The 24294-nt window shown below is 56.6% G+C and overlaps 2 protein-coding genes across 5 annotated transcripts; both read left to right on the top strand.

Moving 5' to 3' along the window:
* Positions 1 to 1185: 1185 nt before the first annotated feature.
* On the top strand, positions 1186 to 14191 carry VAMP2 (vesicle associated membrane protein 2). 4 transcript variants are annotated; one of them, XM_036341522.1, is made up of 5 exons: positions 1186 to 1333; positions 1821 to 1941; positions 2388 to 2546; positions 2626 to 2677; positions 14004 to 14191. In XM_036341522.1, coding segments are annotated over exons 1-5 (492 nt in total). In that variant the 5' UTR covers positions 1186 to 1331; the 3' UTR covers positions 14162 to 14191. The 4 variants fall into 4 exon arrangements, with proteins under 4 accessions (XP_036197415.1, XP_036197414.1, XP_036197418.1 ...); XM_036341521.1 differs by lacking the exon at positions 14004 to 14191 and adding an exon at positions 4303 to 4971; XM_036341525.1 differs by lacking the exon at positions 14004 to 14191 and adding an exon at positions 3285 to 3467 and having other exon boundaries at positions 1187 to 1333.
* PER1 (period circadian regulator 1) lies at positions 14012 to 23732 on the top strand. The gene is made up of 22 exons (XM_036341520.1): positions 14012 to 14428; positions 14546 to 14644; positions 14738 to 14892; positions 14985 to 15106; positions 15199 to 15400; positions 15552 to 15603; positions 15732 to 15874; positions 16263 to 16341; positions 16430 to 16536; positions 16687 to 16840; positions 16928 to 17036; positions 17126 to 17257; positions 17484 to 17592; positions 17694 to 17871; positions 17960 to 18093; positions 18283 to 18459; positions 19027 to 19257; positions 20362 to 20972; positions 21405 to 21591; positions 21785 to 21974; positions 22319 to 22469; positions 22836 to 23732. The coding sequence occupies exons 1-22, from the start codon at positions 14154 to 14156 to the stop codon at positions 23103 to 23105; spliced, it is 3867 nt and encodes a 1288-aa protein (XP_036197413.1). The 5' UTR covers positions 14012 to 14153; the 3' UTR covers positions 23106 to 23732.
* The last annotated feature ends 562 nt before the right edge of the window (positions 23733 to 24294 follow it).

The raw sequence follows: 24294 nt of genomic DNA, 5'->3' as shown, positions 1-24294 counted from the left end.
ATCGGCTCCCTCCTGCCCCAGCTAGGAAAGGACACCTCTGGTGACACAGCCAGTCCCCAGGCGTCTGCTGGGAGGGGGTGGGTGCTGCCTGGGGGAGGTTCTCACAGCTGGAGGCCCTGGGAAGCCTGCGGGGGGGGGGGGTGTGGGGGGGGAGCGAAGAAGCTGGCTCTTGTCTCAGAGGCCAAGGCCACCAGCCTCCCCCCTTCTCCTCTTCCAGGGGCACAGTGACCCCCACTAGGGCTCCAATAAGATGCCCCCTTCTGCATCGTGGAACCTGCATAGGGCCTATGGCCGTTCCCTGCTCCCATTTCCTCCGGGCCGAAGTGCGGGGCCTGCGGGGAGGAGCTGGGTGGGCCTGTGCAGCTGCAGGGTATGTTCACAGGATCTAAGGAGCCATCAGTCAGGCATGGAAGGGGCACGGATCATCTTCTGCACCGTGTTCCAGCTCAAGCCATTTAACAGACACATATTTAGTGCTTACACAGCTAATGTATTTTAGGTCCAGAGACCGGGATGGGAACTGCCCAAGGTCACATCTAGGAGACTAATCCGCGCGTAAAGTAGGTCCACTAACCTGCGGACAGCAGGCGCCCCCTTTGCCTATTGTTCTTTCCACCAAAATAACAACAAAGCAAAGCAAAACAAAACAAAAACCTTGTCCCTTCTGGCCCAGCCCAGTGCTCAGGAGAAAAGGCTGAGCCCTCCTCTGCTGGCCAGTCTGCAGCCACCAATGCGGGCAGCAGCCCATCGCGCAGCCTCCCGCTCCTCCCTGGTGCTAAGCTGGCCCACCTCCGCCGGCCTCGCCTGCCAAGTACCCCCAGCAGCACCCCGATGTCAGCAGGGGTAACTCATACTCCATCCAGGGACCCGGGGAGACGCCGCCCCGGCAGCAGAGGGTCCCAGCCACCCGCATGGCCGGGGCCTGCACCTGCCCTTCCTCCTCTCCCACCCCCGGCCCAGGCCCAGGGCGGAAGGCGGGCCGCCAGGCGCAGGGCGAGACCTCGAGCTGCGGGGGCGGCGGTGCGGCTCCGGTCGGGCCGGGCAGGCGGGCGCGGGCGCGGGGCAGGCCGTTGGAGGGAGGCGCGGGGACGCACGGCTGCGCCAGGCCCGCCGCCCCGCGGCCACGCCCCCCGCCGCCCGCGCCCCGCCCCCGCGGCCCGCTCCGGGCCAGTCGCCGCCGCGCCCCACCCCCGCCCGCAGTGCCCGGATGTGGGTGACGCGCGGCCGCCATCTTCCCGTCCCCGGCAGCCAGCGCCAGTCGGAGCCAGCGCGAGCTGCCGCCGCCGCCGCCATCGCTGCCGCCGCCAAGTCCTGCGCCCGCTGCCCGCGCCATGTGAGTCGGCCGCCCTTGCCCCTCCCGGGCCGGCCTGAGCCGACCGCCGCCCGGCCCCCGGCCCGGGTTCGACCCGCGCCCCTCGCGCTCCGCACGCCCGGAGACCAGGCCAGCACCCGTGACAGCGCGCGGGCGGTGGCCGCCGGAGGGAGCGGACCCGGTGTCCGTCCGCCCGCCCGCCCGCCCCGCCCCTGTCATCGCTGCCGCCCGTCATTTCGAATCGCCCCCGGACCATGTCTGCGAGGCTGCCCGCATTTGACAGGCGGGGAAACCGAGGCCTGGAGGGGGAAGGGGGCTTCCCTCAAGGTCACGCCGCGTCTCGGCAGCGAGGCCGGACGGGATCCGGGGCCCGCCGCATTGGGTGGCCTTCCTCCCGGGAAGGAAAAAGGGAGGGAGGGCGGGAGGGATGCACAGGCGGATGGGCGGAGCCCTGACTGCGGGGCCGGAGGATCGGGGCCCTGGGTCTTAATCCGTCTCCGCCCCTCAGGTCGGCTACCGCAGCCACCGCCCCCCCTGCCGCCCCGGCCGGGGAGGGGGGTCCCCCCGGGCCCCCTCCAAACCTCACCAGTAACCGGAGACTGCAGCAGACTCAGGCCCAGGTGGACGAGGTGAGTCGGGGCGGGGGGTGCCCACGGCAGCGGGAAGGGAGGACCCCGACGGTTGGCTAACTAGTGTGGGGTCCCCTTGGACGTGGGGGTGACAACAGTTCCGATGGGTGAGTTTTGGAACAAAGACGCCAGGCCCCCTTCCTGCCCGCGTGCGCTCGGAGGGTTAGCCTCGTTAGCCCGGGGCGGTTCAGCCAGGGCCCGGCCGCTTGGAACGCCGCCAATAGAAGAAGGTGCTGCTAGGACATCCGGGGTGTCCGCCGGCATGCCGCCCCTGATGCGTGCTCCTTGCATGTCCCCAGGTGTGCCAGGCATGTTCTGTGCGCGCCCTTGGCATGTTAACCTGGAGACGTCGGGGTGCATGTTCTGTATGTGGGCACATGGTCCGGGAGTGCCCTCATTGAGGTGGGCCTTGGCACACCCCCTGCCTCGTGGGGCTCCCCTCCCAGGTGGTGGACATCATGAGGGTGAACGTGGACAAGGTCCTGGAGCGGGACCAGAAGCTGTCGGAGCTGGACGACCGCGCGGATGCTCTCCAGGCAGGGGCCTCCCAGTTTGAAACAAGTGCAGCCAAGCTCAAGCGCAAATACTGGTGGAAAAACCTCAAGGTAAGGGTGGAGCAGGTCGGACTGGAGGTGAATGGGGGTGTCACGGTCTGTCTCACTGACCCTCCCATCTCCCCTCCAGATGATGATCATCTTGGGAGTGATTTGCGCCATCATCCTCATCATCATCATCGGTGAGTAGGCCGGGAGTAGCTAGGGCCCTTTGGTGAGAGGTCCCCTCTAAGTTCTGGGTTTTGAAGATCATTAACCTAGTTTTTACGATTTAGCATAAAGCATATAAAGCTGCCAATGGCAGTTCTGATTCATCTAGAGCCCAGACCTTGATGATGTTTAGTCTGCACTTTTCCTGGTTGTGGGCAATTTCTATTAAGATTTTTGGAAACAGGAAAGCTGGTGGATCCCACTGCTCTCTTGAGGACATTTTGGGCCTAAGACCCCAGTCTGGGAACCCTGGAATTGGGGGGTAGGAGAGCAGGAAAGGCCCTTGGGCTTGGACATGGCTAGGAAGCCAACCACCCAATTGTTTAAGAGCTTGTGGTCTCAAGAGGCCCAGAGCACTACCGGTCTGGTCTGCCCCAAGGCCATACCGTGGGGTTGAAGAGACCTTGGAACCCACCTGTCCAGCCCCCTTGCTTGACAGGTGAGAACCTGAGTCCCAGAGGGGAAGGGTTGTCAGCCAGCTGGGGAGCGGGTAGGGGGGGAGCAGGGCCAGGCCTGACACACTGCTTTCTCTCCTCTCTTTCTCCCCTCTCCCTCTTCCTTCTCTTTCCTTCTCTATAGTTTACTTCAGCTCTTAAACCCCTGAGGAGCCAGCCCAGAGAAGGGCCTCTCCCCCCACCCATCCCCAGCCGCTCCTCCACCTCTCAGCCATATCTTCCAGCCCCCCCATCTGTGTGTGTGTCCGTGTGTGTGCCCTCCTGTAAATAGCCAGCTGTTATTTATACATATATAATATTATATATATTTGGTCTGTTTGTAGTTTTATTACTAGAAGATTTTTCCGGTTGTCCTTAACACCCCTTCCTCAGTTCCCATTGCCTTTTTCTTTCCCTCCTTCCTCTCCCCTCTTTTCCTGACCAGCCCCAAGTCCCTTCATTTGCATCTGCTATGCAATAGTCCCTCTTCCTCTCCTTTCCTTGGATTTAGCTGATCCTTCCTCCCTCCCTGTCCTCCCCCATATCTTCACCCCCCTACAAAACAAAACAAAAAGCAATTGTCCAGGCCTCCCTAGGTGCATCTTCTTTGCATTATTTGGGAGGCTCTGAGACTGGCCCCACTTGGTCCTAAGAATCCCAAGGTCTGGGAGCTTCCAGCATGTTAATTAGCACTCATGTGCATACTGGCAACCCTTTTGGTTTCCTTCTTTTTTGTTACATCACTCTGTTCATTCTTTCAACCTGTGTTTTTGTGTGTTTTTTTTTCACTGAGGAGTTAGTCCCCACTGGTCCTTGTATCACACTTTCATTTGCATGACATTAATTGTAGGTGTTGGGGAGCCTGGGCTTTTGGGAAGCCAGGCTGTTCTGGCCCCCAGAATCATCCCTTCCGAGCCCCTCTAGTCCAGTTTGCCTCTGCTCCCCCTCTTTTCCAAACCTCTTGTCCCCTCCTCTCCCTCCCCTGAGCTGGTGTGTAAGTGTCTTGGAGTTCAGTATGTTATGATGGACCGATATTTCTGCCACTTGAAGTTTCTCCCCACATTCCTGATCCCCAGTTTTCATGTGGGGCGCTCAACTGACATTCCCATGGGGTCTCCCCCCCCCTCCCATCTGCCTGATCTTCCCCCTCCTCCGCCCACTAGGAGAGTTGGGGGTTGGCCACAATCTGATCTCTTTTGGGAGAGGTGGCTGCCAGTGTCTGAAGGGTCATCACTGCCTTGGAGAGGAGTGGAGCAGGGCAGAGAATCTCCCCAATTCCTGCTGGAAGTCTCCTCTGGCCCCACCCCTGCTGGGGATTGGACTGAAAACCCTCCTCCCCAGTTTGGAGGGTGTTGCCTCCTTCACTGCCCAGCTCCTCTGACTGCCCCCCCTGAATTCAGGGCGGGGGGGTACTAGTCACTGCCAATGTGTGTGGGATTTGCTGGAAGATGAGGGTTCTTGCCCCTCTCCAGGGTGGTCAAGCCCAGAGAGAGACCTGTCTCCTCCTTAGGTGAAGTGATAGAGGAAGGATCTAATGTCTTTTCAAATGGCACAATTTTGGGGGGGTCTGAGGGTGCAGTCCCTTAAACTGTCACTGGAGGGGACCCCCCCAAACATTTCCCCCCACACTCAAGGTTTCTGTGTGGACAGGGAGCAGGGAGATCTAAACTGTTGTGTGAAAGGGTAGGGAGAGATGCTGGGGGTGGGGGTGCTGTGCTCTAGATCCCCCCATATTATCCCAGTGTCCCCTGCCTCCCCGCTTCCCTCACTCCATGCCCCAATTCTGTGCGCATCCAGATTGTGAAAATGTACAATAAATGTGTAATGAGTAAGTGGTGTCTGTTCTAAGATTTTTTCTTAACCAGTAGGAAAGGTACTGGGTCTTCAGGTTTAGCAGGAATGTTAAGAATATACATTGGGAAGGAACTGAGCTTTATTGGATGGCCTGACCTTGGGCAGGGCAAAGTGTGATTCCCAAAGTGTCCATCAGGGGGCACCAAGCCTTAATGGGAAGTGTTGATGATTCCCTTGTCTCACCCTGGTGAACCCTGAGGTCTAAGTTTCCCAGTTTTCCCTCTTCCCTTGCCTGAGGGTATGCTCTTGTCCTTTGTTGGATTTCTTTTACCCCTTGATTTTTTAAAAAATATATATTTTATTGATTTTTTACAGAGAGGAAGGGAGAGGGATAGAGAGTTAGAAGCATCGATGAGAGAGAAACATCGATCAGCTGCCTCTTATACACCTCCCACTGGGGATGTGCCCACAACCAAGGTACATGTCCTTGACCGGAATCGAACCTGGGACCCTTGAGTCCTCAGGCCAATGCTCTATCCATTGAGCCAAACCGGTTAGGGCTACCCGTTGATTTAACTCACAGATGCTGTGCAGTCATCTTCTGTAGTCATTTACTACTAGGCCTGAAGTAAATGGCCAACTTCTATGAAATATCTCTTCCCCTTTGTGCCTAGCACAGTGCCAGCATCCAGAGGGTTAATAAATACTTATTGAACAAGGCCCTGCCCTGGTAGCTCAGTTGGTTAGAATGTCCTCCCGATATGCTAAGGTTTTGGGTTTGATCCCTGGTCAGGGCACATACAAGAAGCAACCAATGAATGCAAAATTAGCGGAACGACAAATTGATCTCTCTCAATTAACAAATCAGCCTAAGGAGACCCAGCTGAGGGTGGTGAGGAACTGGTTAGAGATGGCCTATTGCCCCTGCACTCTGTTGTTGGGCACCAGACTCTGGTCCCTAATGTGGCACCCTAGCATTCTTGTCCTCAGTGCCATTAACAATGGGTGGAGAATGCTAGAAGAGCTAGTGGGGGCTGATTTCTCTGGGCTGCAGGCAACCTAGATAGTATTTCCCAAATTTGTTGGCTCCCAAGAACTATCAGGAATGCTTTTTAAAAATTTATTTTTTATTATTTTTTTAGGAATGTTTTTAAAAATATTTTTTATGCCCTGGCCCCTGTTGTTCAGTGGTTAGAGGGTTGGCCTGCACACCAAAGGTTCCTGGGTTTGATTCCCCAGCATGGGTAAGATCCCCCACCAGTCTATGATGTTTCTCTCCCCCACCCCCTTCCACTCTAGGGAGAGCAATGGAGAAAAATACCCTCTGGTAAGGATTAACAATAAATAAATAAATAAATGATAGATTTTTAAAAATATATATTTTTATTGATTTCAGAGAGGGAGAGAGAGTTAGAAACATCAGTGAACGAGAGAGAATCGTTGATCAGTTGCCTCCTGCATGCCCCCTACTGGGGATGGAGCCCACAACTGGGGCACGTGCCCTTGACAGAATCAAACCCGGGACCCTTCAGTCCGCAGGCCAATGCTTTATCCACTGAGCCAAACTGGCCAGGGCTAAATGATAGATTTTTTAAAAAATATAAATTTTATTAATTTCAGAGAGGAAGGGAGAGAAAGATAGAAACATCCTGCACACCTACTGGGGATGAGCCTGCAACCCAGGCATGTGCCATTGACAGGAATCAAACCCAGGACCCTTCGGTCTATAGGCTGTTTCCAGTGAGCCAAACTAGCCAGGACAAATAATAGATTTTTGGGCCTCTTCTCTGGAGATTCTGATGCAGCAGTTCTAAGGGGCTGAGGTGATTCTTATAATTAGGTACACAGTTGTTATCATTTATTGACGGTTTATTATATTCCAGTTAGTCTTCAGGGCTTTTTCGCATTTCATCTACTGAATACTTTCAAGGTTTAGGGCTCCCATAGGTCCTAGGATCTGTCTTCATAGTGCTAGGGCAGGGGTGGGCAACCTTTTTGTGAGTGCGTGCCAAAACCAGCAAAATCTCTGACTCAAATTCTGCATGCCGCCGAAACCGGTTTGGCTCAGTGGATAGAGCGTCGGTCTGTGGACTGAAAGGTCCCAGGTTCGATTCCGGTCAGGGGCATGTACCTGGGTTGCGAGCACATCCCCAGTGGGAGATGTGCAGGAGGCAGCTGATCGATGTTTCTCTCTCATTCTCTCTCATCGATGTTTCTAACGCTCTATCTCTCTCCCTTCATCTCTGTAAAAACATCAATAAAATATATTTTTTAAAAAAAATTCTGCATGCCAACCCTAATTTTTTGAGAACATGTTACGCCTAACTTGATATCTCTTAAGGTGTACGTATGTGAAGAACCTTGAAGAAATAATAAAATTCATTTGAGCGACAAAAACACAGTATATGATGATGAAAAAGACATTTATTTTTTAATGTAGTCTGATAGTCTGACAGAAAACTTTATGACTCCATTTGATATTATCAGTGGGACTTTTGCTGGTGCATCACTGATGACAGATTTTACATCAGGTTTATATTTCGTGACCTTCAGAGATATGCACGAGCTACTACTTTCATCTGTCAGGCTACTCCTATTACAAGACTTAACAAAATTCATCACTGAGAACAAAGATTCACAAACGTATGTGGATGAAACCAAAACACTGGTCGGATCTAGGAAGGCAGGGAGAGTTAAGGCAGAGGCATAGAAATTGCTCTTCCCCTCTCTTGTCAACCCATGTCTATGGTCTTTAAGATAACTTGTTATGTAAAATTACTTATCTAAGATGCACCTACACTGAATTTATCTGAAAAATAAAGCCAATATTAAGAAAAAAATTGTAAATGGAAGATTATAAGATTATAAGAGGGTTTTGCGTGCCAGCAAAAGTTACTGGCGTGCCATGGGTTGCCCACTCCTGTGATAGGGACATGGGTTCAAATCTGCTGACTAGTGTGAACCCGAGCGGATTATGTGATCTTTCTGGATCTCAATCTCATTTGTGAAGCAGTGGGTAGTAAGTAAGCCGGCCTGCTCTGCGTTTGTGAGAAGCACCTAGCCTGGTCCATAGGAAATCTAGGAGCCTGTTATCATCAGCCTCATACGCGGCACTGATCTAAAACCTCTTCACCCTAAAGCTCACACCTTCCAGCTTTTGGGAGCCGTCCCAATGCTGGGGAAGGGGGCGGGGCGCTCTTTTCACCCTGGGACCTCTCTTGGGGTCTCGGCACAGAGCGCCCCCATCAAAGCCATCGTTGAACCCAACAGCGCCTGCGTGCAGGTCACACTCCTTGCGCCTGCGCAGACTCCACTGCCTTGAGTAAGCGTGTCAAGGAAAATCCCCAGCTTCTGGGTAAACAAGTTGCCGCGTGAGATCGTCGGCACGTGTTCTCTACAGCTCCAAGACCTCTCAGCCTATGAGAAAGTTTGGAGGGAGGGGCTGGCATGTGCGTCACCGACCCAGGCAGGTTGCTACAGCCAATAGGAACATCGGAAGTGGTTGTGGGCTCGGCTTTCTGTCAATCAATGCGCGCCGGGTGCGGCCCCTCCCGAACGTGAATTTGTCACTGCGGATTGGTAAATTGACCAATGAGGAGATGATGGCGGCGGGCGGCGCCAATGGTGGCTGAGCGGAGGCCTGGCGAAGGCACGAGGCGTTGGGCATGGATCCGCGCCCTTAGGCCAATAAGCTTGAGGGGCGTGGCATCCCAGCGGGTGGGCGGGCCTGGAGGAGCGAGTCCCAGTCTCTGTAGTCCTAGTTGGGAAGAGATTGGATTCGGCGTGCTTACCAAGTGGTGAGTACTCAGGGTTGGGGGTAGAGGAGCGGTGGTCAGTTTTTCTGGGGTGGTGTGTTCTGTCTGTAGGGGTGTTAATGGAGTGTGTGGGGAGGATCCTGCGAATGTATGATCGCAGCGGTGGGAGCCCTGATGGTTGTGGGGAATAGGGACCAGAACTCAACCTTAGAGGGGCTGGCTGGGGGCTCGGGGGAGTCACTGACATCAAATCAAATCCTTCACCGCTCTAAGGCACCTGGACCCCAGACTGACTGGGAGGCGGGGCTCGGAAGCCCTCAGCGACATGAGGGTGCTGAGACCCCTGCTCCCAAGGAAATAGAGGGTCGGGATCCCTGAGAGTGGACGGGGACGTTCCAGTGTGTGGCTGCTGTTTTGGTATGTGTCTTAAGCACTTGAAAGAGGCAGAGGTTCTGAGGCTGCAGGGACTGAGAGGGAGGTGGAAGGGCTGGAAAGGTTCAACAGGGTGATTTGTGTGACCCTGCGCCCGTCACATCAGGGCTCTGAATGTCCTGTGTGTAAAGGGAAGGGGTTAGGCCTGGGAGCCATCCTTGGGAGTAAAGGTGAGGTAGCGCCTGAGAGGGATGGTGGTTTTGTACAGTTTGGCTGTGCACACGTCTTCCTCAGACCCTGGAGATAAAGAGGAACCAACAGGGTGCTCTGGTAACTGTACAAACAGCTAGGCCTGTGGTAAAGGGACCTGGGGTAAGGTGGAAGTGATTTCCTAGGAAATCACTGGGTCTGGTAGCTGCTAGGATGACCTCAAGGACTTAGTGCGCATGTGAAAACTGGGGCTGTGATGACTTGCAGTGTGTGGGGCATGCAAACTGAATGTCCCAAATGAGAGGAGGGTTTGGATGGGGTCTGTGCTCCAGGCACCAAGCTCAGAATTGGCTAGATATTTGAGAGGTTCAGGTTCCCCCGTGCTGACTAACTGCTCACAGGTTCCAGAAAGCTAAGAAGTCAGAATCTCAAGCCATTATCAGAGGTCACATTTGAACTCTGGCTCTATTTTGTTAAGAGCCTGAGAACGTGTTATGAGACAGTTTAGTCAAGTTTAGTAACTTATGAGCTTTAGTAGGTCCTTGTGGAATGGTGATAATAATACTCATCTCACAGTGTTACTATGAAGATTAAATAAGATAATGTATATAAAGTGCTTGAAAAAATGCCTGGGTCATGTTTTAAAAAGTATTTAGCTAAAAATATGCCTATAGGATGACAAAACAGTGAAAGGGCGAGAGATTTATGTGAATGCTGTGGTTAGGAACTATTCTCATTCTCGAGTTTTTCTGCCAGTTTTGGTGACTCCCTCCCCCTTTCCCTCTTCCTGGTTCTGGTCTTCAGGCACCAGCCCAAAACCCTCTCCCAGGATCCAGGCCCTAGGCTGAGCCACTTGCTTTCCCAGTTTGATTTCTTCATCCTAGACTAGACCCATTCTCCTCCCTGCCCCTCCTTCTTTGCTGCCATAGTAACGAGAGATTCTGGCTCCGTAGGGGGCCTCGCAAAGAGCAAAGGTGCGTGTGTTCTCTCACAGAACCTGGGCCTCCCTGGCTCTTTGTGATTGGGCCAGCAGATGTGTACAGTTTGGGAGAGGGGAAAGCCAGTGCCAGGAGCTGTAGGAACAAGCCCGGGGCGGCCGATGCGTGTCTGGGAAAGAGCAGGGGAAGGGGGCCCCTTCTAATCCTCTCTCCAGGAATCCCTGGCTGTGGGACAGGACGGCTGTCGTTGGGTTGTGGGAGGCGCGCGGGCTTGGTGCATGTCCTGGGCCACCAGCCAAAAGAACATGATGTTCCCAAGTGCGCTGGCCGCCGCCCTCTCGGTCTGGCCGCCATCCAAACCGCTGCCTCTCCAGCCTCCCTGCCCCACATTCCCCGGCTTCCTCGCCCCGCCCCGTTCCTCCGCTTTGACGTCACCGCTGCCTCCCGCCCCCTCTCCTCCATTGACGGCAGCAGGGCCTGGTTACTGTGGGGACCATGAGCTGGACAACCATGGCTGTGGGAGCAGGTGAGGTCTGCTGGAGCACGGGGCTCTTTTGTCTATGCAAAAAATAAATATGGAAGTGTAGGGGGGAGAGCAAGGACTGTGTGTGTCAGGAGAGATTGCACCTTTACCCTGAGGAGAGCTGGGGAGGAAGAAAAATGTTTCCAGAGAAGAGATGTCTGAAAATGAGACAAGGGATGGGGCCACAATTTGTGAGTTGGGGGGTACACTTTCTAGTAGAGAAGACAAAATCCAGGTGCTTCCTGTGTTTTCTTGCTTTGGTTTTTCTAGGTTATTTTATATCCTCCCAGCTTTTCCACAGAGCCTTCCCCCTGGCACCCAATGGGGAACACTGTTGTTAAGGAAAGCTTAGGCCTGTGACAGCGAGGAGAGTGATTATGTCAGCATCAGCTGGGGGCGGGGGCTCTTCACTTGCCACCCACATCTTCAGGGAGCCCTGAGAGGAACTACTCATCACAGTCCGGGATGGAGGGATCCTGTGTAGCTGCAGCTCTCCTGGGCCTAGCCTGGTGCTTTATTCCCCCAATCAGGCCTCTGTTCTGTTTTTAGGACTCAGTGTTCTGCTCCTCCTTCTTTTAAAAAAGTTGTAATTTTCAGTCCTTCTCCGGTGCTGAGTCCCTTTCCCCTCCCCCATCATTGTTAACAACAAAACCATGGTTTCTATTGATCACCTGCCATGTGTCAGGTTCTGTCCTAGGGTCTGGAATACAGTGAAGTAGAGAGATGATATCCTTGGCTTTCTCTTTTCCTCATGGGGGAGCTCTGAAGCCCTTGCCACCAGACGTTTTTCTCTTTAGGTCCCAGTTGGTCTTTTTTTCTCAGGTATCCCTTTTCTTTCCCTGTAACCCTGGGTTTCTAGCCCCCCACTTTGGGGGCAGCCCTAACTGTGGGTGGCTGCATCCTGAGTAAAGAAGCACTAGTCACCATGTAGGCTGCCTAGGGTAGGCCCTAGAGACCTTTTCTCTGGCCACAGAAGCGCCTACCATTGTTTCCCTTCACACCTCCTATTGGCTCGGGCTGCCCACTGTATTGTTTGTATCCTCCACCACCACCACCACCGCACTTCCTAATATAATATCTGGATTCTCAATTGCCTTCCTCTTAGCTGTGTAAGGATTTGAAATGTCAGAGGAAGGAGTGGGGTAAAACAGCTTTATTACAATGACAAGGCTGAGAAAGGGAACCCAGGAGAAGTCAAGCCGGGTTTCTGTTTGGCCCCCTCCTCTCGGGGACCAGCCATCTCATCCGGTTTGATCCTCCTCCCAGGGTCCGCGTACGTTTCTCCCACCCCTAGCAAGGCTGAGGGGTCCGGCAAGGCTGATCAGTTCAGTTGGTGAACATCTCTTAAATACCTAATGTGGCCTGGGCATGTTCCCGGAAGAGGAGCAGCTGACTCCCCTTCCTTTCAGTATTCACTGTACAAGGCGTCCCGCGCCCATTGGCTGGTCGGTAACGTCTGGGGCCCTTCAGCTCAGTGCCAGCACCCAGATCCACGTGCACCCGCGTGTGTGACACAGCCCTGACCTCAGTGGGGGCCAGTAGCCAATCAGGTGCCAGGACGAGATCCTCAGCCAATCGGGGGCGGGGCCTGTGGCTCCGCCGGCAGGAGGCCAATGAGGGGCAGTGCCTGGCATTATGCAACCCACCTCCTGGCCCCGCGGAGCTTCCATTCGGCTGCGGGCTGCAACGGCGGCAGGCAGGCGGCTAAAGGACGCTCGCGCGGACAGGTAGGCGTCTCCGTGGCTCCCCCTCCCCCCGGGAGCCGGTCACCAGCTCCAAAATCGGATCGCCCCTACTTTCAGCCTGATATGCTGTTTCCGGCCCAGGAGTTCAGACAGCACACCAATAATCCACCTTCCTTTACCGCTGTCCACGCCCTCTCAGCCCCCCTGGGGGCCAGGTGTGGTTCCTTGCAACCCTGCACCGGCTGTCCGTACTCATGACCCTCTTACCTTACCTTACCTCCCGCTTTGCCCCCCCCCCCTCCCCGCTCCGCTCCCAGCTCTTCCGGTCGCACGCCCGACCCTCAGCAGGCACGACCCCTGCCGTCTTTCTTGTCACTCGGGGGTCCCCGGTTTTGCCGCGGTACCAGGACCCCTTCTGGGTTTCTGTGCTCTCCGCACTCCCCCCTCAACCCCTGGCCCAGCGCCGGCCGTGATGTCAGGCCGTTTCGGCTGGAACATCCCGTTCCCGGTGCTAGTTCTTGCTGTTGGCCACAGCCTTCCCTTTGCTCCTGGCGCTCAGAAAATGCTTGGGGCTTGGGGGTGTGGTTGGACCGGGAGTAGGGGAAGAAATATCCGCTGGCTATGTGCATCCCGTGCTCAGAGCTGAGTGTGTCTGCCTCGGATGGGCGGGGGGGTGGGGGGGCGAGGGGGCTGGGGGGGAGGACGGTAGGTGTCTAGAAAATTCGCGGGCTGAAGTGAAAGGATTCTTGAGTCCCTGACAATGGCAGGTGCCAGCTTCGGTTTGTGCGGTTGGATGAGGGTGTAGGGGCCAGAGAATGTAAGGCTGAGTGGTCTTGACCAGAATGAGTGGGATCCAGGCGAGTGCCAGGCTGTGGGGAGGGCAGTGGCAGTTGTGTTGTGCCCTGGGGAGCAGGCCAGCCTGCGGAGTCCCGATAGGCTACATCTCTCAGGAAACTGGGGCTGTACTAGAGGTGGGCGAACCCTGGCCACACTCGCCTGTGTGCCTGTGTGGGAGTAGGTCCATCCCCTGCTTCCGCTGGGAAATGGGGGAGGGTCGCCCATCCCGCCCTCCTGTGGTCCCTCCAGCAACCGCTGAGCTCAGCTGCTGACGTCGGTTTCCCTGGTGACCGCGGTGGTGGCGGAAGCGCCGTGGTGGGGCGGTGCAGGTCTCCGCGCATGTGCAGCGGAGGTGGCACCGCCCACTGATAAAATTAGCGGGGAGACCTAAATATAGTAGGCGACGGGCTCACCGGGTGCCCAAAGGCCTTGGAGTCTTAGGCAGAGTGGGAGCCAGATGGGAATTTGGGGCTGGAAGTTGTCCAGTTTGGCCCACAGCGTGGTTTTGGTAGACTGCCCAGCCTCTACTTACCCAGGCCACGCTGGCGAGAGTCGTGGGGAAGGCCAAAGAAAGGTCCCTTCCCACCTCCCACCCCCTACCAGGACAAGAAACGGAACTTACCTAACTTCCTACTAGAAGCCCGGGTCCCAGGAGCCTGGGGGCAGGCACGGGGAGGGTCTGAGTGTAGGGGTTACTGTCAAGTTAACAGCCCAGCCTTCTCAGCCCTCCTTTCTGGTCTTCCTCTTCAGGTGCTGGCTGTGATCTGTGGCCGAACTTCTCAATCCTCAGAGACTTGAGTCTCCCACTTCACTCCCTAGCCAGGCCTCCTGGCCCCTTGTGCATCCGTGGTGGCCTCTCCATCATCGCTGTTTTCCACCTGCCTTCCCCATGGCCCAGACATGAGTAGCTCCCCAGAAGGGGCTGATGGGGGAGGGGACCCCAGGCCAGGAGAATCCATTTGTTCTGGAGGGGCGCCTTCCCCTGGGCCTCCACAGCACAGGTCCTGCCCTGGCCCCAGCTTGGCTGATGACACAGATGCCAACAGCAATGGCTCAAGTGGCAATGAGTCGAACGGGCATGAGTCCAGGGGTGCATCTCAGCGGAGCTCACATAGCTCCTCCTCTGGCAATGGCAAGGACTCAGCCCTGCTGGAGACCACTGAGAGCAGCAAGAGGTGTGTATAGATGTGTGTTACGGTCTGGGAGTGGCCTTGTGAACAGGCTGAGCTAGGAGAAAGGCCCATACTACTAGTCACTTTCTCCTCAACTTGGGCCTATTGCTTTTCCCTTAGCACAAACTCTCAGAGCCCATCCCCACCCAGCAGTTCCGTTGCCTACAGCCTCCTGAGTGCCAGCTCAGAACAGGACAACCCATCTACCAGTGGCTGCAGGTTAGTGGGGGGAAGGCTGGGGAAGAGGCTGGGGGTTTGGGCCACGCTTTGAGGCTAATGTCTATACCCCCTCCCTTCCTCTGGCCCTTGCAGCAGTGAACAATCAGCCCGTGCAAGAACCCAGAAGGAACTCATGACGGCCCTGCGGGAGCTCAAGCTTCGGCTCCCGCCAGAACGCCGGGGCAAGGGCCGCTCTGGGACCCTGGCCACACTGCAGTATGCACTAGCCTGTGTCAAGCAGGTGCAGGGTGAGTGGTGCTTCCTAGGAGGATAGTGGCCAGGTCCTGGGTTACTAAGGTGGGGCCATCTCACTGAATGTCCCACTGCCCTCACCTTGTAGCCAACCAGGAATACTACCAGCAGTGGAGCCTGGAGGAAGGTGAGCCATGTGCCATGGACATGTCCACCTACACTTTGGAGGAGCTGGAGCACATCACGTCTGAGTACACACTTCGCAACCAGGTCAGCTGCAGCCCTGCCTCTCCCTCCTAACTCACCCTCATTCCCACTCCCATGGCTTCTGAATCCGCTCTTGTCTTCACTTTCCTGCCCAGGATACCTTCTCCGTGGCTGTCTCCTTCCTGACAGGCCGAATCGTCTACATTTCGGAGCAGGCAGGTATCCTGCTGCACTGCAAGCAGGATGTGTTCCGGGGTGCCCGCTTCTCAGAGCTCCTGGCTCCCCAGGATGTGGGCGTCTTCTATGGTTCCACGGCCCCATCTCGTCTGCCTACCTGGGGCCTGGGGGCTTCGGCAGGTGAGGTCCCCAGGTGCTTGGGGGACGGATGAGCAGTTGCAGGAAGCTCATTCTGTGAGGAACCAGAAGCCCAAGATTTTCCTTACTGGGTTCTTCCCAGCCCAGGAAGGGTCTGGGGGCCTGTGCTCACCTCTCTCCTGGTCTCTCTCAGGTTCAGGCTTCAAGGACTTCACCCAGGAGAAGTCTGTCTTTTGCCGTATCAGGTAGGTGGGAACAGACCCCTTCCACCTCCCACACATATTCCTTCTTTACTGTGTGAATCCTGACTTCGAGGTGGAGGGTGGGTGGCCCTTCATTGATAGTCACTAATGCCTTTTTTCTCCCTTGCCAGAGGAGGTCCTGACCGGGACCCAGTGCCGCGGTACCAACCATTTCGCCTAACCCCATATGTGACCAAAATCCGGGTATCAGAAGGGGCTCCCGCACAGCCATGCTGCCTGCTCATTGCAGAGCGAATCCACTCGGGTTATGAAGGTGGGCAGGCCAGGAGCCTGGCTTGGTGGGGGTGGAAGGGAGGGTACCCTCTCTGGTTTGGGGATGAGGCAGGATGAGTTTGGGAGGCATGGTTCAGCCCCTTGGAATTTTGGAACAGAGAAGGTATAATAAAGATGAGGGTTTGTAGCCTCCTTTAGGGATAGAGTTGGCTAAGAGCCCCAAACCAGGAGAGGGCAAAGCAGTGTGCTTGTTCTCATCCATTACTAGTGTGGGTCACAGAATGGTCCAGACCGTCTTTGTAGTCCAGACGGCCTAGGGCAGAGCTGTAGGGAGGATTGCCAATCAGCCTGGGCCCCAGGCAGCACGGAGGGCTGGGGACCTGGACCATTTTGGATGAAACCCATTGGCCCACATTTTCTGTGCTCAGCTCCCCGGATACCGCCCGACAAGAGGATCTTCACTACACGGCACACACCCAGCTGCCTCTTTCAGGATGTGGATGAAAGGTGAGGTCAGGACCTGAGGAAAAGTGGGTGGCCAGGGCTGAGGCCAGGGCTGAGGCCAGGGCCAGACTCATGCTTCCTCCCGTTTCAGGGCTGCCCCACTGCTGGGCTACCTCCCCCAGGATCTCCTGGGGGCCCCAGTGCTCCTGTTCCTGCATCCTGAGGACCGACCCCTCATGCTGGCCATCCACAAGAAGAGTGAGTCCTCACCCTGCTCTTCCTTCCGGCTGCCTCCAAGGCTTCTTAACAGATGCCAGTCTCGGTGCCTTGCTCTCCTGAGTCTCCAGCGGGGTGGCTTTCGCCTTACTCAGCGCCCCCTCCTGCTGACCCCACCTTATTTCCCTTCAGTCCTGCAGCTGGCTGGCCAGCCCTTTGACCACTCCCCCATTCGTTTCTGCGCACGTAATGGGGAATATGTTACCATGGACAGCAGCTGGGCTGGCTTCGTGCACCCCTGGAGCCGCAAGGTGGCCTTTGTGTTGGGTCGCCACAAAGTCCGCACGTAAGTGGGCCGTGAGCCAGAGCTGGCACTGGGAGGTGAGAGGCTTTGGAGGGGGTAGGGTTTGACTCGCCTTTCCTCATCCCACAGGGCACCCCTGAATGAGGACGTATTCACTCCTCCAGTCCCCAACCCTGCTCTTTCCCTGGACCCTGATATCCAGGAGCTATCTGAGCAGATCCATCGGCTGCTCTTACAGGTGAGAGCTGAGGAGAGGAGGCTTGGGAGAGGAGGAAGGGGTGGGCTGTACGGCTATAGACACCTAACCTGTTCCTCTCTCTACCTCAGCCTGTGCACAGCCCCAGTGCCGTGGGGCTCTGTGGAGTCGGCCCTGTGACTTCCCCAGGCCCTCTCTTCAGCCCTGGCTCGTCTAGTGACAGCAACGGGGGTGATGCCGAGGGGCCTGGGCCTCCTGCCCCGGTGAGTGTTCTTTTCCCACTACACCCCTCTAGTCTCCCAGTCCCCTTGCTTTTTGGAATCAGCATGGCCAATCCCAGAGGAGCTCTGCCTCGTTCCCCCTCCTTTCTCCTGCTCTCGTCATGGCCTCCATGCTTCCCCGCTGGTACCTCTTGTTGCACTGTGCCCTGCACCCCTGACACTGGCCAGGCCCGCCTAATGCTGCCTAGTGCCCTGCTCTGTCCCACAGGTGACCTTCCAGCAGATCTGTAAGGATGTGCATCTGGTGAAGCACCAGGGGCAGCAGCTTTTTATCGAGTCCCGGGCTCGGCCTCCTCTTCCCCGGCCCCACTTCCCTGGTGAGTTGGCAGGGGTGTGGGTGTAGGTGAGGAATGAGACTGCTGGTCTCCTGACCTTCACCCCAACCCAGAGAAGCTTTATTCTCTTTTTTTTCTCCTAGGCCCAGCTATAGACACAGTCAAGGCCAAGACCCTTTACTGCCAGTCCCCAGACCCAGAGCTGGAGGCAGACACTGCTCTAGTCCAGGCCCCACCAGCCGTGGCCCCTGAGGAGGCTGTGAGGAAAGAACCCTCCAGTTGCTCCTACCAGCAGATCAACTGCCTGGACAGCATCCTCAGGTAAGGCTAGTCTGGCACCTACTTCCACGTGGACGCTGGTCTTGCCCCACTCTAGGCCCTGCCCCCATGTCCTCTTGTGCGTTGCCAGGTACCTGGAGAGCTGCAACATCCCAGGCACGATCAAGCGTAAATGTGCCTCCTCCTCCTCCTCCTGTACCGCCTCCTCGGCCTCTGATGAAGACAAGCAGGAGACAAGTCCTGTCCCTGTGGGGACCAGGAAAGGTAAAGCATGTCCCGCTCCCACTGCCCTGTGCTGGCCTGCTGGCCCTGTGTCTCCCCCCTTCTGCCTGTCCCCCTCCCAGTCTCCAGATCTCCAGATCCTCCCTACCATCCATCCCCCCCCTCCTCCCTGGGATTCCTTTCCTGATTGGTGGGGCAAGTGGTGGTAACTGGTGCCATCTCTCTGCACAGATCAATCGGCAGTGCTGTCGGGGGAGGGGGCCACCCCTCAGAAGGAGCCGGTGGTGGGAGGCACCCTGACCCCGCTCGCCCTGGCCAATAAGGCGGAGAGCGTGGTGTCCGTCACCAGTCAGTGTAGCTTCAGCTCCACCATCGTCCATGTGGGAGACAAGAAGCCCCCGGAGTCGGGTATGGGCTTGGGCTTGGAGTAAGGGGGAGTACCCCGCTCCCTTTGGTCCCCTAGTCAGAGTTCCCTTCCACCTGCCTTTTCCGCCCCCTCTGCCCTAATGGAGAGAAGGAGCCTCCGTCTCAGCATGGGGCTGCCGCTCCTTGCCTCCATCCCGCCAGCCTTTGCTGCTTTGTCTTTCCCCCTCCCTGCTTCCTCTGTCTTACTGTCAGTTCACAAAGTATGGGGTGGGCGCCATCCCCAAGTGCTGACCACAGATGGTCAGAAGGCAAGGACTTGAAAAACCCTGAAGGACACTGGCCTGGGAAATGTGGCAGAGAAGCGCAAGGGGTGGGCTTCCCTTCTGAGAGTCGTGGAGGGTGTCATCCTCTATCCTCCTGGGACAGCTTTGCATAGAGAAGAGGGCCCAGAGCTAGTCCTCAGCGGGGAGGAGGCCAAGAGATACACACAGGCCCAGGTTCGTGGGGCAGAGGCCAGGGGTTGGCTAAGCTATTGGGCAGGGAAGGTGTGGTGTGGTGTTAACCCTTGAGGTGATTCTGATGATCTTTCTCCCATCTCGCCTTCCTCAGACATCGTCATGATGGAGGACCTGCCTGGCCTGGCTCCATGCCCAGCCCCCAGCCCCACAGTAGCCCCTGACCCAGCCCCAGATGCCTACCGCCCCGTGGGCCTGACCAAGGCCTTGCTGTCTCTGCACACACAGAAGGAGGAGCAGGCCTTCCTCAGCCGCTTTCGGGACCTCGGCCGGCTGCGCGGACTCAATGGCTCCTCCATGGCTCCCTCGGCCCCTGGAGAGCGAGGTAGCCAACCTTTACCTCTCTGAGCTGCCCTCTGCTAGTCTAGGATCAGACTGTTGCGGGGAGGGGATTTTTGAGGGGGATGTTCCTGCTCCAGAGACCCAGGTTGCTGTTGCCCAGGCCCTGGGCCCTGCCTAGGGATGGGCCCTTCGCTAGCGTCTCCCCACTAGGCCAGGGAACCAGGCTGCAGCCAGAGGAGGGCAGGCTGGGGGGCTGGCACTGAGCCAGGCGGGCAGAAGTGCTCTGCTTCAGGTAAGCTACTTCAGGTCCAGCCAGGGGGCAGGGGCAGAAAGTGTGCCCCCTTAGACGCAGTTGTCACTGATTAAGAGATGTATACAGGCCCTGGCAGTGTGGCTCAGTTGGTGAATGTTATCCTGTGCACCACAAAGTCGCTAGTTCAATTCCTGATCAGGTCACATGCCCAGGTTGCAGATTTGGTCCTAGACGGGTGCATATAGGAGGCAACCGATCAATATTTCTCCCACATCGATGTTTCTCTCTCTCTCAAATCAATAAAAACATATTTTAAAAGAGAGAGAGAGAGAGATCTATACAGACTCAGGGCCAAATCTAGGCAAGGATGGCTGGGACCACTCCAGGTGGGGTCAGGCTTCAAGGGGCAGGCGACAGTCCAGCAGATGCCCGAGGGAGGCCGCCTGTAGGCGGACACAGGGCTCAGGATCCGGCTTTCCTGCCCATCTCTCCGCTTCATCAAGAGCTAGGCAGAGCCTGGCCTTGACTGGCAGAAGGAGCGCCAACACTGGCAGTGCCTGAGGGAGTTTGACGCATGGACCGAAGCCTCCCACCCATTCGTTTATGGACCACCCTGCTCCTCCCATCTGCACACCCCCAGCTCAACCCCTCAGCCCCTCATGTACCCTTTCCTTTCCCCGCTCCTTTCTCAATAAACCCCCCTGTCCCTGCCTCCTGTGATTCTTGCCTGGAGGCTCCCACCTCCCCAGAGTCCCCTCTGTTCTGTGCAGGCTGAGAAGCCAAACTCTCTAGGGCCTTCGCCTGCCCTCTCCCTGGTTAGAATGGCAGGGCAGTAAGTGGCAGGGGCGCTAAACCTAGGTTGAGGCCCTTGCTAACCCTGGTCTCTCCCTACAGGCTGCCACCATGGCCGCACACCCCCCAGCCGCCGATACCACTGCCGGTCTAAAGCCAAGCGCTCACGTCACCACCAGATCCCTCGGGTGGAAGCCCCCTGCTATGTGTCCCACCCCTCATCTGTCCCACCCTCTGCCCCCTGGCCCCCCCCACCAGCCGCTACTCCCTTCCCAGCTGTGGTACAGCCCTACCCCCTCCCAGTATTCTCCCCCCGAGATGGCCCCCAGCCTCTTTCCCCGGCCCCCACATCTGTGTCCCCTGCAGCGTTTCCTGCCCCCCTGGTGACCCCAGTTGTAGCCTTGGTGCTACCTAACTATCTGTTCCCTACGCCACCCAGCTATCCCTATGGGGTACCTCAGACTCCTGCCGAGGGTCCTCCTACCCCTGTGTCCCACTCCCCTTCTCCATCCCTGCCCCCCCTAGCCCCCAGCCCTCCCCACCGCCCAGACTCTCCACTATTCAACTCGAGGTGCAGCTCCCCACTCCAGCTAAATCTGCTGCAGCTTGAGGAGTCCCTCCGTGTTGAGGGGGGTGCTGCTGCAGGGGGCCCTGGGAGCAATGCTGGGCCCCTGCCTCCCAGTGAGGAGACTGCTGAGCCAGAGGCCAGACTGGTGAGCACGGGTCCCCCCGAATCCTCTTGCAGCTCCACACAGCCCTTCTCCCCTTGCTCCTCCTCTGCCTTGTGCTGCTGCCTGCCCTCTGCCTGCCTGCACCTCATCTCCAGAAAGTGGTGTGGCGGGTGGGAGACCCCAGCTGAATTTCTGAATAAGGCAGAAACCAGCTGCCTATCTATGAGGGGGACAGTCCTGTTTGTCTGACAGGTGGTGCGGACATCCCAATAACTTCTGAGAGTGCATCTGCCACTTGGAAATGGTTCAGCATCATGTCCCTACTCTTCGCCAGCTCTCTGCTCCCTCATTCTGGTCCCAGTGCCGTGGAGTAGGATCAGAGACCGCTTGGGTTGGGTGTGCTCCCCAACCAGTGGAAGCAGTTGAAGGGAAAGCCAGGTGTTGATCCCTTAATTTTCCCGGTCCCCCCACCAGGTGGAGGTAACTGAGTCCTCCAATCAGGATGCACTTTCGGGCTCCAGTGACCTCCTGGAATTGTTGCTGCAAGAAGACTCTCGCTCAGGCACAGGCTCTGCTGCCTCAGGCTCCTTGGGCTCTGGCTTGGGCTCTGGGTCTGGTTCAGGCTCCCATGAGGGGGGCAGCACCTCAGCCAGCATCACACGTGAGTGCTCCCCACCAATACCCCCTAAGGTAGAACAGTGACTGGGGAGTTAAGAGTCCAGGCCCCACGTTAGCTGAGCAGCCTGGGCCATGCCCTGCTTAGGTTCCTGAGGCCAGTGGGCTGGATATGTGGCCTTGAGGGAGGTGGGAGTACCAGCTGGCCTGACTTCGTTGGCTGGCACCCTGCTTTATAGGAAGCAGTCAGAGTAGCCACACAAGCAAGTACTTCGGCAGCATCGACTCTTCTGAAGCTGAGGCTGGGGCTGCCCAGGCCAAGCCTGAGCCCGGGGACCAGGTCATTAAGTACGCGCTCCAGGATCCCATCTGGCTGCTCATGGCCGATGCTGACCAGCGTGTCATGATGACCTACCAGGTGCCCTCCAGGTGAGGAGTCTGAGGCCGCCTTGGCACCCTTTCAAAGAAGTGGAGAGGCTGGCCCAGCCTCACTTCCCAGCCAACTTGGGGTTTTCTGTTCTGGCCCACATGCATCTATGTGGACTAGTGGGCTGGCTCTCCTCTGTGGCTTTCTGTCCCATCCCCTGCCTGTTGGAGCCTCTCATTGGTTTCTCCCAGGCTGAGGGCAGCTCTCCTGGTCTTGCAGGCCCTGAACTCCTCAGGGGAGGAGCATGAGTCAGTGGGTGGGGAGTTGTGGTAGAGGAAGAATGCCAGCCTCATGGGCCCTGCTCCCACCTCCCAGCTTTTACCGTCTGAACCCCTTCCCTGGGCAGGGACATGGCCTCTGTGCTGAAGCAGGACCGGGAGCGGCTCCGGGCCATGCAGAAGCAGCAGCCTCGCTTTTCGGAGGACCAGCGGAGGGAACTGGGTGCCGTGCACTCCTGGGTCCGGAAGGGCCAGCTGCCTCGGGTCCTTGATGTGATGGTGAGAGGAGAATTCTGGGGTAGGAGGGAGAAGAAAGGATTGAACTCAGGTCAAGAGGATAGAGGCTAAGGGCTGATTCCCTTTACTGTCATTGGATTATTCTAAAGGATCTTAATTTTACTGAGTTTGCTGCTGGTTTATATAGTGTTAAACCGCATGAGTTTTTGTAGTCATGCTAATGAACATTGTGACTATCCCATAGTGAGATCTGGATACAGGGCACAGTGGATTTTCCAATCTTGGCCCACATGCATCGATGTGGACTAGTGTTTTCTCGGAGTACATTTTGGGAAGTACTCAGGGAGCTGGGGCAGTGGGTCATCAGTGGGAGAACCATGCCTGACTCACCCCCTCTTTCTCTCCAAGGCCTGTGTGGACTGCGCTAGTAGCACCCAAAACCTTGGCCACCCTGAAGACCCACTCTTCTCAGGACTGGATGGATTGGGGCTGGAGCCCATGGAGGAGGGTGGAGGCGAAGGTGGCGGTGGCAGTTGTGAGGATGAGGGCAGAGATGAGGCCCAGGCCCAAGCTGGGGCTGGGGTCTCAAGCTTTCAGGACCTGGCCATGGAGGAGGAGGAACAAGGTGGGAGCTCATCCAGTCCAGCCTTACCTGCCACAGGAAATGGCACCAGCTAAACTACATCTGGAGGCCACCTCTAGGAGTACATGAGAAGCTTCTTCCACATCCAACTCTCAGAACTCAGATGTGGCTGGACCAACCAATAGCAAACTGTCCCAGCTTCTCCCGCTGTGGGGGCTGGACCCCCGTCACCATCCGCCCAGATCCAGGGGCTGCCTCTGGCCTCTAGGGCACAAAGGGTGGAACTCTCCAGAGAAGCCTCAGCTCCCACCCCTGTTGAGTCCTTTCTTCCCTGGACAGGGTTGCTGACAGGCTGCTGACGTGGCCTCTCCAAGTCCCAGCTGAGCCCTAGTCTTGGGAACTAAGGGTGGGGGCTGCACTTATTTATTGGGGGAGGCAGTCCTCTCCTACCTCTTCCCCAGGTGGGAGAAGAAGGGCCCCGGGCTCAAGCAGGAGCCAGTGGTCCAAACATCTAGCTGCTCCAGGGTGGGGGAGGGTGGTGGACCATGGGGTCCCAGGTGCTGCCCCTCAGGGTGGGGGAGGTTGGTGGACCATGGAGTCCCTGGTGCTGCCCCTCAGGTGGGACCCAGGCGTTCTCAGCTGTACCCTCTACCTAAGACATTTGTGTTTTTGATATTGTGTCTGTTAATATTTTTAATACAAAAAATAAAAATTAAACCCAGGGCTTTGTGGAATAAAGTTTGGGGTTGGGTAAGAGGAGGTCTTTGTGAGGAGGTGTGGCTCTGCTTCCAGGAAGGTTGTAGTGAGAGTGAGCAGTTCCTGTCCCTCTTCTCCCACACCCTTTCGCGCTAAAGGACTGTGCTGAGCCTGCTAAATCTCCACCTAATTCAAACCCTGCTCTCACCGCTAGCATTACCTCGGCTGCCTTTGTCCACGGAAGGAGACATGAGAAGCAACCTGTGGCTGGGGGCTTGGGCAAGCACCACTGTGGGTCAGCCCCTGAGACAAGGGGAGACTCAACCTGCTGGTGTCCTGAAGCAGTTGAGGATTCTGACCTCTGTCACCACACAGGAGAAGGCCTGAAGGTGTTAGGTGGCTAAGGGAGGAGGAGTCACGAACCCATGCGTGGTCAAGTTGGCCCCCAAAAGTGTGGAAGGAGGAGGGGCGGAGCATTAGCTTTAAGGTTCAAATCGCAAAACCTTTGGGAAGGGAAACCTTTGAAAGGGCTGAATCACTGCGGACTTGAAACAGCCATTGTTCTGCAATTAGTTTTCGCTGGCCACA

The sequence above is a fragment of the Myotis myotis genome, unplaced genomic scaffold, assembly GCF_014108235.1.
Source record: "Myotis myotis isolate mMyoMyo1 unplaced genomic scaffold, mMyoMyo1.p scaffold_m19_p_17, whole genome shotgun sequence".
Lineage (NCBI taxonomy): Eukaryota > Metazoa > Chordata > Mammalia > Chiroptera > Vespertilionidae > Myotis > Myotis myotis.
The sequence above is the reverse complement of the archived record's forward strand: the minus strand, read 5'-3'. Positions and strand labels throughout refer to the sequence as shown.